Source organism: Jaculus jaculus, chromosome 9 (assembly GCF_020740685.1).
Source record: "Jaculus jaculus isolate mJacJac1 chromosome 9, mJacJac1.mat.Y.cur, whole genome shotgun sequence".
Taxonomy (NCBI): domain Eukaryota; kingdom Metazoa; phylum Chordata; class Mammalia; order Rodentia; family Dipodidae; genus Jaculus; species Jaculus jaculus.
Genome location: NC_059110.1, coordinates 96,005,760 through 96,020,725, shown reverse-complemented (window position 1 = coordinate 96,020,725; position 14,966 = coordinate 96,005,760). Strand labels below are relative to the sequence as shown.

The 14,966-nt window shown below is 36.8% G+C and overlaps 1 protein-coding gene across 5 annotated transcripts in view; it reads right to left on the bottom strand.

Moving 5' to 3' along the window:
• Bcas3 (BCAS3 microtubule associated cell migration factor) overlaps nt 1–14,966 on the bottom strand; it is a 664,126-nt gene that overhangs the window by 359,819 nt on the left and 289,341 nt on the right. For 4 of the 5 annotated variants that reach the window (XM_004664529.2, XM_045159845.1, XM_045159847.1 and 1 more), the window contains 2 exons: nt 11,987–12,031; nt 3,203–3,327 (listed from right to left, as the gene is read on the bottom strand). In XM_004664529.2, coding sequence (XP_004664586.1) covers nt 3,203–3,327; nt 11,987–12,031 — 170 coding nt within the window. The remainder of the gene's footprint in view (nt 1–3,202; nt 3,328–11,986; nt 12,032–14,966) is intronic. The other variant, XM_004664531.2, reaches the window with a different exon arrangement.

Genomic DNA, 14,966 nt, shown 5'->3' with positions numbered 1-14,966 from the left:
TGAGGCTGGTGCAAGAAAATGAAAGAACAAGAAGTTTGTCACATGATACTTCTGAAGGATGAAGATACCAATGGAAACAAAAACCCTCTGGGCTATCACAGTATTTTCAACTATAAATCAATTTGTTTCAAGTACAATTAAATGATGCTCAAAATTCTGACATAGCTAAACACTATTTTATAACATTTTATGTATCTATACTATATAACTTGTCTCATACTATGAAGAAAGAAAGATAAAAAGTGGGGTGGGGGAGGGATGGAGAAATGGCTTAGCAGTTATGGCACTTGTCTGCAAAGTCTAAGGACCCAGGTTCAATTTCCCAGTGCCCACGTAAGTCAGATGTACAAGGTGGCACATATGTTTGTAGTTTGTTTGCAGTGGCTACAGGCCCTGATGTACCCATTCTTTCTCTCTCTCTCTGTTCCTCAGCCTCTCTCTCTCTCTCAAAAATAATTGTTTTTTTCAAAAAACAGTGAGGCAGGGAAGGACTAATTGAAAATGAATAATCTATGCACTAAAACTTAATTTCATTAGATATACCAACTCACCTGCTTGCCTAAATCATCTAACAGCTTTTTCTTATAAAACTTAAATTTCAAATTATTTATGGATCAAAAAATATAAGAAAGCCTGAGGAGATAACTCAGTGGTCAAAGTGGCTTACTTGCAAAGCCTACTGTCCCAAGTTCAATTTCCCAGCACCCATGTAAAGTCAGATGCAAAGTGACACATGCATCTTTGATCCTAATGCTTATGACAATGAGAGACAAGGCCAGGCAAATATAAACCTTGCAGGCCAGCTAGTCTGATGGTCTTTTGCAGTCTGGCAGGTCACTTGCAGTGGCAAAAGACCCTTTCTCAAGGAAGGTGTCTCAAAGACCCCTCAACACACACATAAAAAATTAAAAAAAAAAACAAAGTAGTGGCATATGCCTTTAATCCCAGCACTTGGGAGGCAAAGGTAGGAGGATTTCCATGAGTTCGAGGCCACCCTGAGACTACATAATTAGTTCCAGGTCAGCCTGGGCCAGAGTGAGACCCTACCTCAAAATAATAAAAATAATAAATAAACAAACAAACAAGGGCATGAAAGATTGCTTAGTGGTTAAGGTGCTTGCCTGTGAATCCTAAGGACCCAGATTTGATTCCCCAGTACCCATGTAAGCCAGATGCACAAGACAGCACATGTGTCTGGAGTTTGTTTGCAGTGGCTAGAGGCCCTGGTGTGCCCATTCTCCTTCTCTCTCCCTCTCTCTCTCAAATGAATAAAATGGAATAAGTAAAAGAATAAGCAAGCAAAAACTACATCATATGTCTATGCAAATTTATCAACTGAAATGTAGCACTCTGCTAGGGGCTGTTGTTTGTGAGGAGTCTGTGCATGTACAGGACAGGAGATAGATGGAAATTCTCTATCACTTTCAATTTTACTGTGAATCTGAAACCACTAGAAAAAATAAAATGTATCCTTACCAGCTTCTTACTCCATTTCTCTCAATGGGACAACCCGCTACCTTGGGCAATGAAGGCTAGCTGCACTTTGAAAGTCAAGTGCTGAAAATGAATCTAATCAAACGATTTTATAAGGAATACACATGTCCTCACTGCCCAAGCAGATTTAGTACTCAATCTCAGGTTTTACAGTAAACCAAGGAGCCTATAAAATCACTCCTGAATGCTGGGTGGGTCATCTTATCTCTGTGTCAGACGAATCAATTACGGCTGATTTGAGAAAATGGCCAATGACCAGCCAGTGGGACATAAAGGAGTAGCAAGTTAGAAGGGTAATTAAAACACAAGGGAGAAGCATCTGAAATCGAGCTTCACAGGAGGTTTTCAACAGTAACAAAAAGTCCTTTTGATAGCATCATTAAGCCAAAGGCAGTAACAAAAAAAAGCTGGGATAAGAAAACGGGATGCTTGCATGCTCCACAAGTATGCTCTCCCACACAAGGACGACACCTGCTATGTTCAGATCCTATTACTACTGAAGGGCGATAACAAGGGAAACAGCTGATGTCTGGCTGCCAGTAACAAAACAGGTTACAGAAGTCACTAGAAGTACTGCACTAGCAACCCAGTTTATGACCTAATTTCATCATACTAAAATATAAAGGGAAAACTGTAACAGCATTCAAAACTGAACACTTGGTCTCCAAATGTAGACAGAAACAATAGTGAAAGGCCCTAGGTTCAAACCTTACAAACAAACAAACAAACAATCAAACAAAGAAAGAAAGAAAAAGAAAAGAAAGGAGAAATCTGACAGTAAGGAATCTCATTCTAAAACATAATTATGTAAACACGCTAGGTATGGATCCTGCAGGAATTAAAAACATAATAATGGTATCATGTCAAAGGAGAATACTAACCACTAAAGTTGACCATGACTTCTCAGTTACAATTTGTTTTCAAATTTGCAAAGTTGCTGCTACTTAGTTTCTTAACATTCAACATTAGAAAATAATGGCTTCATACCTAGAGATCTCATCACCTACTAAAGGTTTTTAACTAAGCTAGCTCAATTCTCTGATCACTAGTTCCCCATCTCTAAAATAAAGACAAGGCTTGTCCTCTCCTTACTTTAGACACAATGATGAGGAAAATGGTGTAAAAGTAATAGAGGCTGTAAAAGTAATAGAATGGGTCCAAATCTGACAACATTAGGGGCTGGGGAGATGGCTCAGTGGATAAAGCACTTGCCAGGCAAGTGTGTGTACTTGAGTTCAGAGAGCATCATCACCCAGCACCCTATAGCAAAAAGGGAGGTGGAGACATGAGAATCGTCTAAAAGTGTGCAGACCAGCGAGCCTGCAAACCAGCAGTGAACAAGGAGAGGCCTGACTCGACCAGGTGGAAGGCGAGGACTGACACTCTGTCCTCTAACTTCCACGTAGGTGTCATGGCTTGTGCTGCAACCACACATATGAACACACAAACTCATCTACACATACATAAAAATCATTCAGTGGGAAATTCTTTTCATGTTTATGTAAGAACAGTTTTTCTCCTTGATGAGCTAAGATGTGAGTAGTTGAGGAGAGACATGCCAATTAAATGTGAAAAGGTAGAGCTAATTTTTGTTTTAGTAAAAGCTAAAAGGCATTGGGTATAAGATTATTTGAAGAGAATTTCTACAAACTATCCTAAGTGGTTAGAACTATAAATGGTAAATTTAAGCATTAGTGAAAATACATACCTTTTTCTCTCTTCAGACCTGCATTATTCGCAAACCATGACCTGGAGGTCCCGAAGACAGCAGCCACACAAAACTCTCCACCCATCGATTTGCTTGGTGAAATTTGTGGAGGTGGTTTAACTTTGCTTAAAAAGTAAAATGACATTAAAAAATCACTATGATGAAATGACAGTCCTCCAGATAATGGACAATTTTCCAAACGTTCTACCCCTCAATATTTGAAAGCTGTAATACGGACATGCATTTTACCTAAAATAATCACTGGTGATAAGAGACTATTGTCTGTAGTAAAACTGAAATTATTCCGAAGTTCAAGAACTGAACAACTAATACAAATAAATTAGCTACTTGTACTTCCTCCTACTTAAAAGGCTGAGACAGGAGGAGGAATGCATGTGTCCTAGGCTCCAAAGCTACCCTGGGCATCTCACAGCAACCAAAACAAGAAAGCATGGCTTTTGAACTATGTGCTGGTAGAATTTAAAGTCACTTTTCACATGGAAAGCATTTCACTGGAAATTTTAATGTGAAGCAAAAGTATGGGCACAAACATCTCCCAATATGAACAGTTCATTCTCACATATAAGGCATGGGATTAACGACACAAAAAGAAAGCATGCATGAAAATGAAGATGACATACAAGGAAACCTTAAAAATGCTTTCAGCTATAATGCTACATAATTAAGACAGCCTAAGAGATCTAAGAACATGTTGTAATGCAATCACATATTTCTATCTTGTTTTTTCTTCTTGGATTTGCCTATTTGTTCAGGGGGACAATATGACAAAGTTAAACACTAAACTCATCCAATATAAATTTATTCTATTCTGCCTATGTCTGAGGATACATTTAATAGCTTGTACTTCAAATGATTTTCATTTAAAAGGACATCTTTATTTCTACAAACAAATTTAGAAACCCTCACATTCTAATTTTTTATGTTGTTTATTTGTTTGTTTATTTCTTAAGGCAGGATCTCATTCTAGCCAGGCTGACCTAGAACTCAGTCTATAGCCCAGGCTGGCTTTGAACTCATGAAACTCCTCCTAATTCGGCCACTAGAGTACTGGGATTAAAGGTGTGAGCCACCATGTCCAGCTTCATATTCTAATTTCTATCTTTCATCTTCTTTCAAGTCTAGCATTTCTGTTGTCTTTGCACTTATCAAGGGCTTCCTGATGCTCTTGGACAATTCTGAAACCACCTAAGATAAATTATTTTCTTTAATTCAGAGTCCAGAAAATAACCTCCCTGAGCAAGGGTAATGACCACAGCACTTCTCACTAGCTTTGTGGGTGGATAGGAAGAAACTTGTTTCTGGAGTCCACTGCCATTTATTATTACCTATGTGATTTTTGGTTAATTTAAGCTCTGAGGGCTCACATTACTGATGTGCATGATAAAAACATCAATGTCTACCTTGTAGTGTTATGATTATATTTGTTCTAAAGTCTAGTCCCTAGCTCATGGTCCCATCTGAAAATGTCTGAGACTTGCAGGCAAATACTAATCAGGTTCTAGACATAGTTATCCAAAATTCTGCAGAAACCTGGAGGAATTTGTAAGCACTTTCCCCACCAGGAGATTCTGGGGTATGCTTGTATTTCAGAGCCACATCAGGAGAAGCAATGCCTTCCCAGGGGGCCTCAGCAAGCTTCTCTCTTGTCTCTAGCACTCGGCCCTCACCTCATTTTCAAAAATCAGACACTGCATTAGTTATCTGTCCCACAGCCCTTACAACACAAACACTCTCAAACACCTTTCTTCCAGAGGTTTCTGCATCGACACTTTTCCTCTTAGAAAAATTCTAAAAGCCTGAATCAGATGCCATTGATTGGTGCTGCTGATCCTCTCTGAATGAACCCATGGTTGGGACCAGGCAACAAAAACAAAAGCTTCTTCTTTCAATCCTTAACATTCACTGAATACTTCATTCCCCAAACAAATCACACCCACACCAAAAATATCAAAAACCAGTCAGAGTCGGATTGGCAAAGAGGGAGGAAAAAAAAGACATTAAAAAGTCTTTTTTAAAAGTGTCTGTGAAGTTGGGGATCTGGCTCTCCAGTTTCCCTTCTTCACGGTCACATGTGCCCAGCTTTGAGAACCCACATCCAGAGAAGCAAACTGTTCTTCCATCTAGCCTGTATCTGAATCATGCACCTTAGCCCCATGCCTGGGTCAGTAAGTAAGAACTGTTCTTTCTGGTTCTAGCTTTCTCTGTGTGTTGTCTTGGGGTGTGTGTCTTCCCTCAAAGGTTTTCTTTTCATCCTTATTTTAATATTACTGAGCTGACAAATTCCTAGAACTGGCATTAGTAAAGCTTCACTGGCCACTGGTAATTCTTAGGGGTTTGGAAAAGTTATAGGGAAGAAGAGAAAGAAAACCACTCCATGATCTTTTAAAAGGTGACTTTAGGTGTGGGACTGTACACTTTTACTGGAATCATGATTAGGGAACAACAGCATTATAACGTACAATGGTGCTTCACAGGGACAAATCCAAGTTTGCAAATTTCTGGGTGAGCTTCTTTGGTGGTTGCTGTTACAAAATCAAGTGGTAATAAGGGGCTATGCCATTTCTTCAGAGAAGATATGGTTCCTCTAAGTCTGAAATTAAACAGACTGACAAATAGTACTGGGCCCAATGACCACCTTTCTAATATAATCACGAAGAGCAGGAAAACCACAGGATATCAATTTAGCCTCTACAATCATATCCTATAGGTCTACTAGTTTACAGCCTACAAAGCTCATGTCAACAGCTAACATCTTATACATCCATAGGTTATGAATAATTCTATTTTAGAACGCAGAATTAAAAAGCATAAACATGGTATCATTCTATACAAACTCATATATGTTACAGAGAAGAGTATTCTATGGTGAAATCACGCTTAATTTACGAAAAAATTGTTGTTCTTAAAATTCATCATTTATTCTTTATCCTGTGATTAAACCTTAATTAATACTATTAGTAAAAAAAAAAAAAAGCCATGCTTAACAAAGATTCAAGAGTTTTACCCATAAAAATGACTTGTGACTCATTACAAAGCACAATGTTATATACTAGGGGGGAGGGGCATGATGGGTGAACACACTCATATCAAGTTATTTCAATCATCAATCTACGTCTGGATTGATTTGGGGACTTAAGCACAATACAAACATAAAAATAATGCATGTGTGTATATAAGAGCTGTACAGGAACAAAAAGAACAAGTAATGTGATGAAAGGAATATCACTAATAAAATATTTTCTATGTAATATATGCAAAGTTGGAAATTATAATTTGGGCTCAAATTGTTCCTAGTGCCAAATTAGAAGACTGTATCTAGAAACACCTGGCAGAAGCAAAATGGCTTTCTTCCTAATTGTACCATCAACATACTGTAAGTAAGTTTTTCCATAATGACCAAAATGTTTCTATCACAAAATAAGCTTTTGTTAACAGAAAGATAAAATAGATAAAAATGATAGGTATGTGAATAGAATAGGCAATTGGGCAGATTCACAGGCTGCTGAGCCCACCCTAACAGGAAAGTACCGTCACATGGACCTTTCTTGTTTGTTCTCTTTCTTTCTCGTCTGAAAGGAGTCTTAACAAATCCCATTAGAGAACATTTGCAAGCTTAAAAGGGATTCCTGTGGGTGTTTAAAGAGCTTCTTTATTTACTTAACCCTTATTCATTTATTAAATTGATAATATAATGATATAAAAATAATATTTCAATTTATATTGGTGCCCAGAAGTTTAATTAGATTGATTACATGGACTCATCCATTTTTAAATGGTCATACATGAGAACAAAGCATACTAATAGTCCCTGTGGACCCCTTTCTACTGATACTGTCCGCCTCTGCACTACATTGACTGTTTCATATTTAACCCAACATTCTTTGTTAATTTGGATTAACTCTGGAAAAAAAAAAAAAAAGAAGAATGGAATGAACCCAACATTTACCATATCAAGAAAAAAAACAATGATCTAAAGATATCACATTTATGAAGCCCATACAAATGAACATAACCAAGAGAAAAACAAAACATCAACAAAACAAATTAGGTTATAAATTAAAAATCAGGAGTTTAATAGCCAGGGAGATGGTGCAAACATGGTGCTCACCATACAAGCTAAGGAACTAAGTTCAGAATCCTAATACCCACATAAAAAAAAAAATGAAAAACAAAACAAGGTGGTGCATATCTGTAACAAGGGGTAGGGAGGCAGAGACAGGAGGTTCACTGGGGTTTGCTATTTAGGTTTTCTAGCTTCATCAGTGAGCTTCTAAAAAAGACACTGTGACCTCTAGCCTCAAAATACACGTGCATATGTCCACATACATATGAATATACAAACACAACCCATACGCAGTACACACACGCACAAAATCAGGAGCTTAATTCTTTGTCATTCCTTCTGAGAAAAGGCTGAAGCACGGAGCACAGGACAGGAATCCTTGCCACTGCCAGTATAAGGAGTATGGGGATATTATCATCCCTCAGGGCTCCAAATGGGTAGAAGGACTAATGAGGCTCCTCATTTTCCTCCGTTGGCTTTTATAAAACTTTGTTATCCATTCAGATTAACATGCTAAATTCTTGTGCCTACTTTTCCTCCACAGCCAGCTGCAAACAGGAGAAAGAAAACAGAAATAAAAACGAAATCCACATTTCTAGAGATGTCTGATTTAAAAACTGCAAGACAATGAGCGCCATCTGGATAGTTCTGTGACATGCCACAGGACAGGACTGTGTGGTGAGGACTGCTTGGCGGGATAAGCAGCAATGCAGCCTGGGGTACTGGAAGAAGGACATAAAAGGAACTAACAGGAAGGGAGATAGAGAGAAGCACCATTTCGCTCCTTGCCAAATATCTACACAAAGCATCAATATTTGAGTGTAAAGACCTGCAAGTTGTATGAAGGCCTTTGATAAAAATTAATTTTCTGTATAGTCTGCCGTTTGACTAAGCTTTGAAATGAAATTTGGAAGATTTCTCTCACTTTCAATTTTATATTCGAAAATTAGACTTAACACGGACAACTAAAAGCATAAGTAGCTATAAATAAGAAATAGCTGCTCATTTTTTCATAAATTAGTTTTAAAGAGCTAAGAAATTTATGAAAATGCGGCACATAAAAAAGATTATCTTCTCCATATAAGTTTCATCAAAGTGTGAAACTGTAAACTTTTAAATATCCTAAAATAACAAGATTATAAACAGTGCAGGAGCTATGAGTAGTTCAGTCAAGTGCTGTTATAGATTGCTTATTAGAATATTGTCTAAAATTGGATGTGACATTTAAATTTTGTAGGTAATACAAACACAATTTATGAGTAGGGAATATTTTCATATGGAATACCAGCTTCCCATCTGTTTTGTATACATACATTTAAAAAAAGCAATTACAAAAAACCACAGTAGCTAAAACCTAGAACTACATGCACATGAACACTTATTATTTGTGTCTTATTTATAATACTGAATTCAAATTTCAGTTATAAGCACTCAGGAGGCTGCAACAGGAAGATTACCACTAGTTAAAAGTCCAGGCTGGGCTACATAATGACCTCTACTGTAGCTGAATTACAGTGTGAGATCCTGTCTCAAAAAACCAAACTAACAAATGAATAAATAATTCTGTTTTTAAAAATGCATACTAGAGTCCATACAAAGTTTCTACTTAATAAAAAAAATTAAGGTAAAAAATTAAAAAGAATAAGAAAAGAAACCCCATAATTTTAGGAGCATAACAAAAAGACAAACAGATTTAAAAAGCTCCTTGTAGCAAAAGCTGGAATAATTTGAGGAACAAACTAAAGTGGTGTGCATTACAGTCCAAAAACAATCATACTAGATTTATCATAAATCCCTATATTTAAATAAATATGCTATATGTATATTTCTTTTATGTTGTTAATAGTCATTTAAAATAAAATATTCTACATGAATCTAAAGAAGAGCATTTACTGAGCATGAATAACCTGAATAACACTCTTAAGGATGACCTACACAGTTTAATTTCCACCAAGTCTGTTTTGATATCAAAGGGAAAGACACTACTTTAAAAGTGACTCATCTGAAACTGCATGAAAGCACTAAACCTCTGTAGTGAAGAATAAAGAATTAGTATGAATTATGACATACCAGAAGCAAAATCTTAACTAAGTACAAATGTTGTAACTTGAAACTAATTTAAAAAACTGTATGAAATTTACATTTTAAAAGAACCTGTAAAAATTTCATTTTCATCCAAAATACATGTATTACAGTTCCAATGGAAGTACCATAAACATAATTGTGTAGCATAATGTTTTATTTTAGAACAGTAAACAAAAACATTCTTAAGTTGAATGTTAAGTATCATGGAAAACAAGGAAAAGCTATTGAAACAAAGGAGCTCTCATAAACAACATGCAAGAAGTTGTCAAATTTATATTCATTCTGCTGCCTTAATTTGAGGTTTCATTAAGATTGTAATGGAAAAAACATGCACCCCTGGAAAAGTAACTTATTTTAAAGGAGGACCTTTTAGTCTAGCATAAGTGACTAAAAACGAGTTTCTTGTGAGCTAACGATGGCATCAAAGAAACCACAAAGCAGTCTTCTAAAAGACAGGCAATGATTTAAAATTCTACTATATTTCATATATCCCTTTCTTTAATCTGGCTCTTTTAATCTTGTTTCAACCTCAAATCATTTCTGGTTGACAAGTGCTTTTGCTTAAATGCGAGGAGCACATAAGCTGTTGGGGGAATGGGCTTGTCTTATTTAACATCCAACATTTGTTACTCCATCTTCAGTTCCATGTGCACACTTCAGCCTTTATTAACATGCTAGAACTCTTCTCTTTGTACTTGCAATGAGGAATTTATCCTAAAATGGAATTTAATTCCACATTTAGTATACAGAGAAATTTAATCATATTTTGAATGTGGCATTTAAAATGAAATGTTCACTCTAAGATTGTAAGTACAACCCATGTTTTTTAGAAGAAATCTGGTTACCAAAAAGAAGATTGACTTTCAGGGGATTTGTCTCAGTGTACTCTGAATTTGTTGAGAATAGTTTTGTGAATTCTTGTCCAGTTATGATGCCGTACTGCAGGGAGGAATGTTTGCTGGTGATTTGTTTCCTGTCACCTCTTCTTATGTAATAATAAAAATTCTCATTCCTGGGGCATATGAACATGGAAAATTGTCTGGGTTAACTAATAATCAACTTCAAAGAACTTTTTACTTTTGAAACAGGGTCTAACTACATAATCCAGGCTATCCTCCTGCCTCAGTGCCCCAACTGTTGGAATTATGTGTGTAGTACACATCCAGAGTGAAAGTTGTTTCTAGTGTAAAAGGACATGATGAACTCCCAGGAGCAAATATAAGAAATAATAAGATAGCTGCAGGACTTACTTAAGTATAATAAAATGTATATAATATACTTTACATTTCTCAAAACTTTCTTTTGCCTTATATGCTCTCAAAGCAAAATGCAGCCAGGTATGATGGAGCATGTCTGTAATCATAATCTTAGCACTCAGGAGGCAGAGACAGGGGAATCACCAAAAGGTAGAGGCCAGCCTGGTCTACATAGGGAGCCCCAAGCCAGTCAGTGTTATATAGTGAGACTCTGTTGCAGAAAACAAAGGAAGAAAGGGAGGGAAGCAGGGAGAGAGAGAAGGAGAGGAGGAGGATAGGAAAAAAGGAAATAAAAGCAAAATGCATGGTATAATGTAGATGATTTTGAACAAGATGTCTATCTGTTATACTAAGAGGGAAGCAACTGTCCCAGAATTAACATTTGAGTGTTTATTAGGTGCCAGACACTGTTACCATATTGTGAAATGTATTTGCATGTGTCTTAACAGTTCATTTAATCCACATAATGAGCCTACAATGTAGGTTCTAGTATAGACTTCATTTAACACAGAGAAAACAAGAAGCAGAAAGGTTTTAGAGTATTATCCAAGATCATATAGCTAGTAAATATGTGAGCTATAATTTAGGCCCAGATAATTTTATTCTGCATGATTCTTAACACATTCGAATGTAATCTGGATGTGGTCCTTTTTTGGTGTTACCATGACTAGGACTGACAAAACTATGGTTTAGGCACTGTTAAAAAGAATTTATTAAATTATTAAGATACAGTGAGTACAGCCTGAGCTAGAGTAAAACCATACCTCAAAAAAAAAGAGAGAGAGAGAGAGAGAGAGAAGATATAGTGAGTAGATACTAATGATTCAAATAATATGATACTGGAACTTTTATGGGAAATCCATGTTTCCTATCTGAGAGCTCCTTAAATAATCTATCCAAAACAAAGCACAAGGTTCTCCTTAAGGATCAATAAATGCAGTAGAATTTTATAGGAGATTGTTGGTATATCTTCAATTTGTACTGAAAAAATAAATCATGCCTTCTAATATTAGATGAGATACGTAGGAAAAATTCTATCACTATAATATTCAAAGATCTAAACATGGGGTCAGATGTCTTACATTACCTACCAGCATTATGAGAGAACTCTTCCATTTTCTTTTTTTAAAAACATAGATCCATGATTTTTTGTAAACATGTTTTCAAGAAATGAGTTTAAAAAAAAAAAAACACCAAGGAACTGATTTGATCAGCACTAATGTCTTATCTACAAATTACTCAGTAATTTGGTGCATCTATCTGTGGTCAGGCCATGCAACTGAAGACAGAACTATGAAACAGTCACTTTTTGAGAGTACAGCAAATTAATTAGGCATGCGGGACTGAACTGGGACTCACCATGGAGCTTTTATGGAAAAACACCCCGCTCCAAAGAGATAAGGCCTTTGTGGAAAAGGGGGGAAAATGCACAAAAAATTAGAGGAAAACTCATTTCACATTAGCAAATACATGTATATCATACTGTTATTGAGTATGTATCAAAATGACAAAAATTAATAATCATTTGCAATTCTGCTATAATATTGTCTGACAGAACCAGTAAACAGAATGATGCTTAGAAACGAGGTCCACAATTTTCATAGAAATATAGATTTGAATTTTTTATTTTTTTATTTCTCCCCCTTTTCTGGAGCACCCCGGTAGCATTTTTGACTTAAAATAAAATTCACTGCTGAGGCCCTTAAACACAAAGTGCAAATCAAGTGGAATAATCAGATGGAGAAGAGCAGTTAAGGTATGGCTCTGTGACACAATATGTTCGATATTACTGAAGATGACTGAATAAAAACTCCAGCATGGCCATGCTTGCTGTCCCCAGTGGCAGTCTCACAGCCATACAAACAAGCACGTATTCTTCAAGCCACTCATTTGTGGTACACTGAACTGCAGATTCTTAATAAAAGGAATAGATACTGAACACTTACACTATAACAATAATTTTGGTCACAATCCAAGAAATTATTATATCTTCTACATAAGGATAGTTTCCTCAACCTTCCTAGACAGGGCTGTGCTAGAATACAGTGAACTACATTACAACTGAGTGTTTTAAATACTCTGGGGGGGGGGGTCAGACTTCAGTACACATATTTCTACTTATAATTCAGTTGCCAGCATTTCAGACATGCTATTCATAAATAAGACTTGGTAATTTAAATATAGCCAAAACAAAATTTCACTTTGGCATCTGACATTTGGAAGTCATAAGATAGGAAAACCTGGGTATTTCCTTTTCCAAACTTGGAGATGTGAACATTAAGGGGAAGATAATCCTGTTAATTAGTATTAATTTCCAAGCAAATGGAGTGCATTTGGTCACAAATAATAGTGAGCAAAACGTTCTCAACAGCAAGCATGATTCTAGGGCTTGATGTACAATAGCTACACAGGACTGAGACATGTACATGATAACTAGAGGCAAAACAGAAGAGCGAGAGGGAAAGAGATGTGGATAAGCAAATCCAGCTTTACAGATGATGGAGGTGCAGAGTGAAGGCAGTGCTCTCATGGGTCAGAGTGAGAAGACAACCATAAACATGAAGGTATCATTCACCTTGACAACAGTAGACTTCAATCGTCTTTGCTGGGGACCCAATAGAAAACACCGTGAAGTACATACTGAGGTGTAAACAATACACATAGAAAGACAGAGACTGAAAGAACTGAAAATGAATGTGGGTTTTGTTTGTAATGTGTTTTACTATTTCCTCAACATTTTATAAACCATAATGTTGGGGTTCTCCTACAATGCAGACAAGTGCCTTTTCAAAAAATATTTATTTATCTGAAAGAGAGATGGGAGGGGGAGAGAGAGAGAAAGAGGCAGATAGAGAGAATGGGCATGCCAGGGCCTCCAACCACTGCAAAGGGTCTCTAGATGCATGCACCACTTTGTACACCTGACTTACATGGGTAATAGGGAATCGAACCCTGGTCCTTTGACTTCACAGGCAAATGCCTTAACCACTAGGCCAGCTCTCCAGGCCAGATAAGCACTTTCTGTTTTTTAAACACTAAATCAGGCTCCAAGATAGGAGTTCTTATTTCCAAAACGCTACTAGGTCTTGCCAACATAGCCAAATGGCTTTTTATTTATTTTGGGGGCGGGAGGGGGGTTCTAGGTCTCACTCTAGCCCAGGCTGACCTAGAATTTACTATGTAGTCTCAGGGTGGCCTCGAACTCATGGTGATCCTCCTACCTCTGCCTCCCGAGTGCTGGGATTAAAGGGGTGCACCACCACACCCGGCCAAATTGCATTTTACTCTGTCACTAAAGAAAAAAAAATAGTCATCACATCAGTTTAATTTCAGGACTTAACTAATTATATCCAAAACTATACATAGCAAAAGCTTCCTTTGCATGTTGAAAATCACTTGGATTGCCCTGTGCCTCCCAAGCATACGTAATACATGCATTAAATGAGCAGAAAATGGAAAGTTCATGCCCAGAAACACTTCCAAAATGAAAAGAGTATTACTGGTACACAGTACTCATATTCTTTCATTTTACCTTACTAGGCAGAATATCTGAAATAACCCAGTATGACCATATGTTTGTGGCATAAATGCACCTGAAACAGCCAGTCCTAAGCAGCCCTTGCATGTGCACTATGGTGCCTTGCAAGAGTGCTCAAAATGATGTTAAGGTCAGAATGCAGGTAATGTTTGAATATTTACAGCAACACAGAGCATGTGAATATTCACACATACTCACATATTTATAGAAGCAAGAATGTGACACACTTTACTCAGTCCGTTATAACTTAAAATTTTTCTTCATAAATACTAAAAACAAACCAACAAAAATTAAATCAAACCTTTTAAGCTTTCACATGTCAAAAAGTAAATAAATAGTCTGGTTTCTCTACCTAGAGAGCAGGAAATACCTTCTTCCATGTTCAAGTTTCCTGATTTATAAAACAGAAGCAAAGTTCAACCCAACAAATGACAGAGAAACTTTTTTTAAAAAAGCTTTTTGATTTTTCCTTTCCAGGCAGTTAACAACATGTTACCAAAAAGATTTCTCTACTCATTTCCTTGCCCCACAATGTCACAATGTACTGTAAATCTTTAGACACTATATAGTAAGCAGGACTACATCACCAACTTTAAAGACAGCAAGAGTCATTACTCACAAGACAGCTCACTTGTATTAGATAAAAGTTACTCTATTTCAGTCAAGTGAGGATCCGCTGGCTAGCAGCTCAGCACAAAGCAAGAGGGTGTGGTGGCAGAGTGAGGACCTGCTGCACTATGTGGACCTGGCAGACATCCAATCGGTATTTGCCCACTTCTTGCCTAGTCCAACAAATTGGAC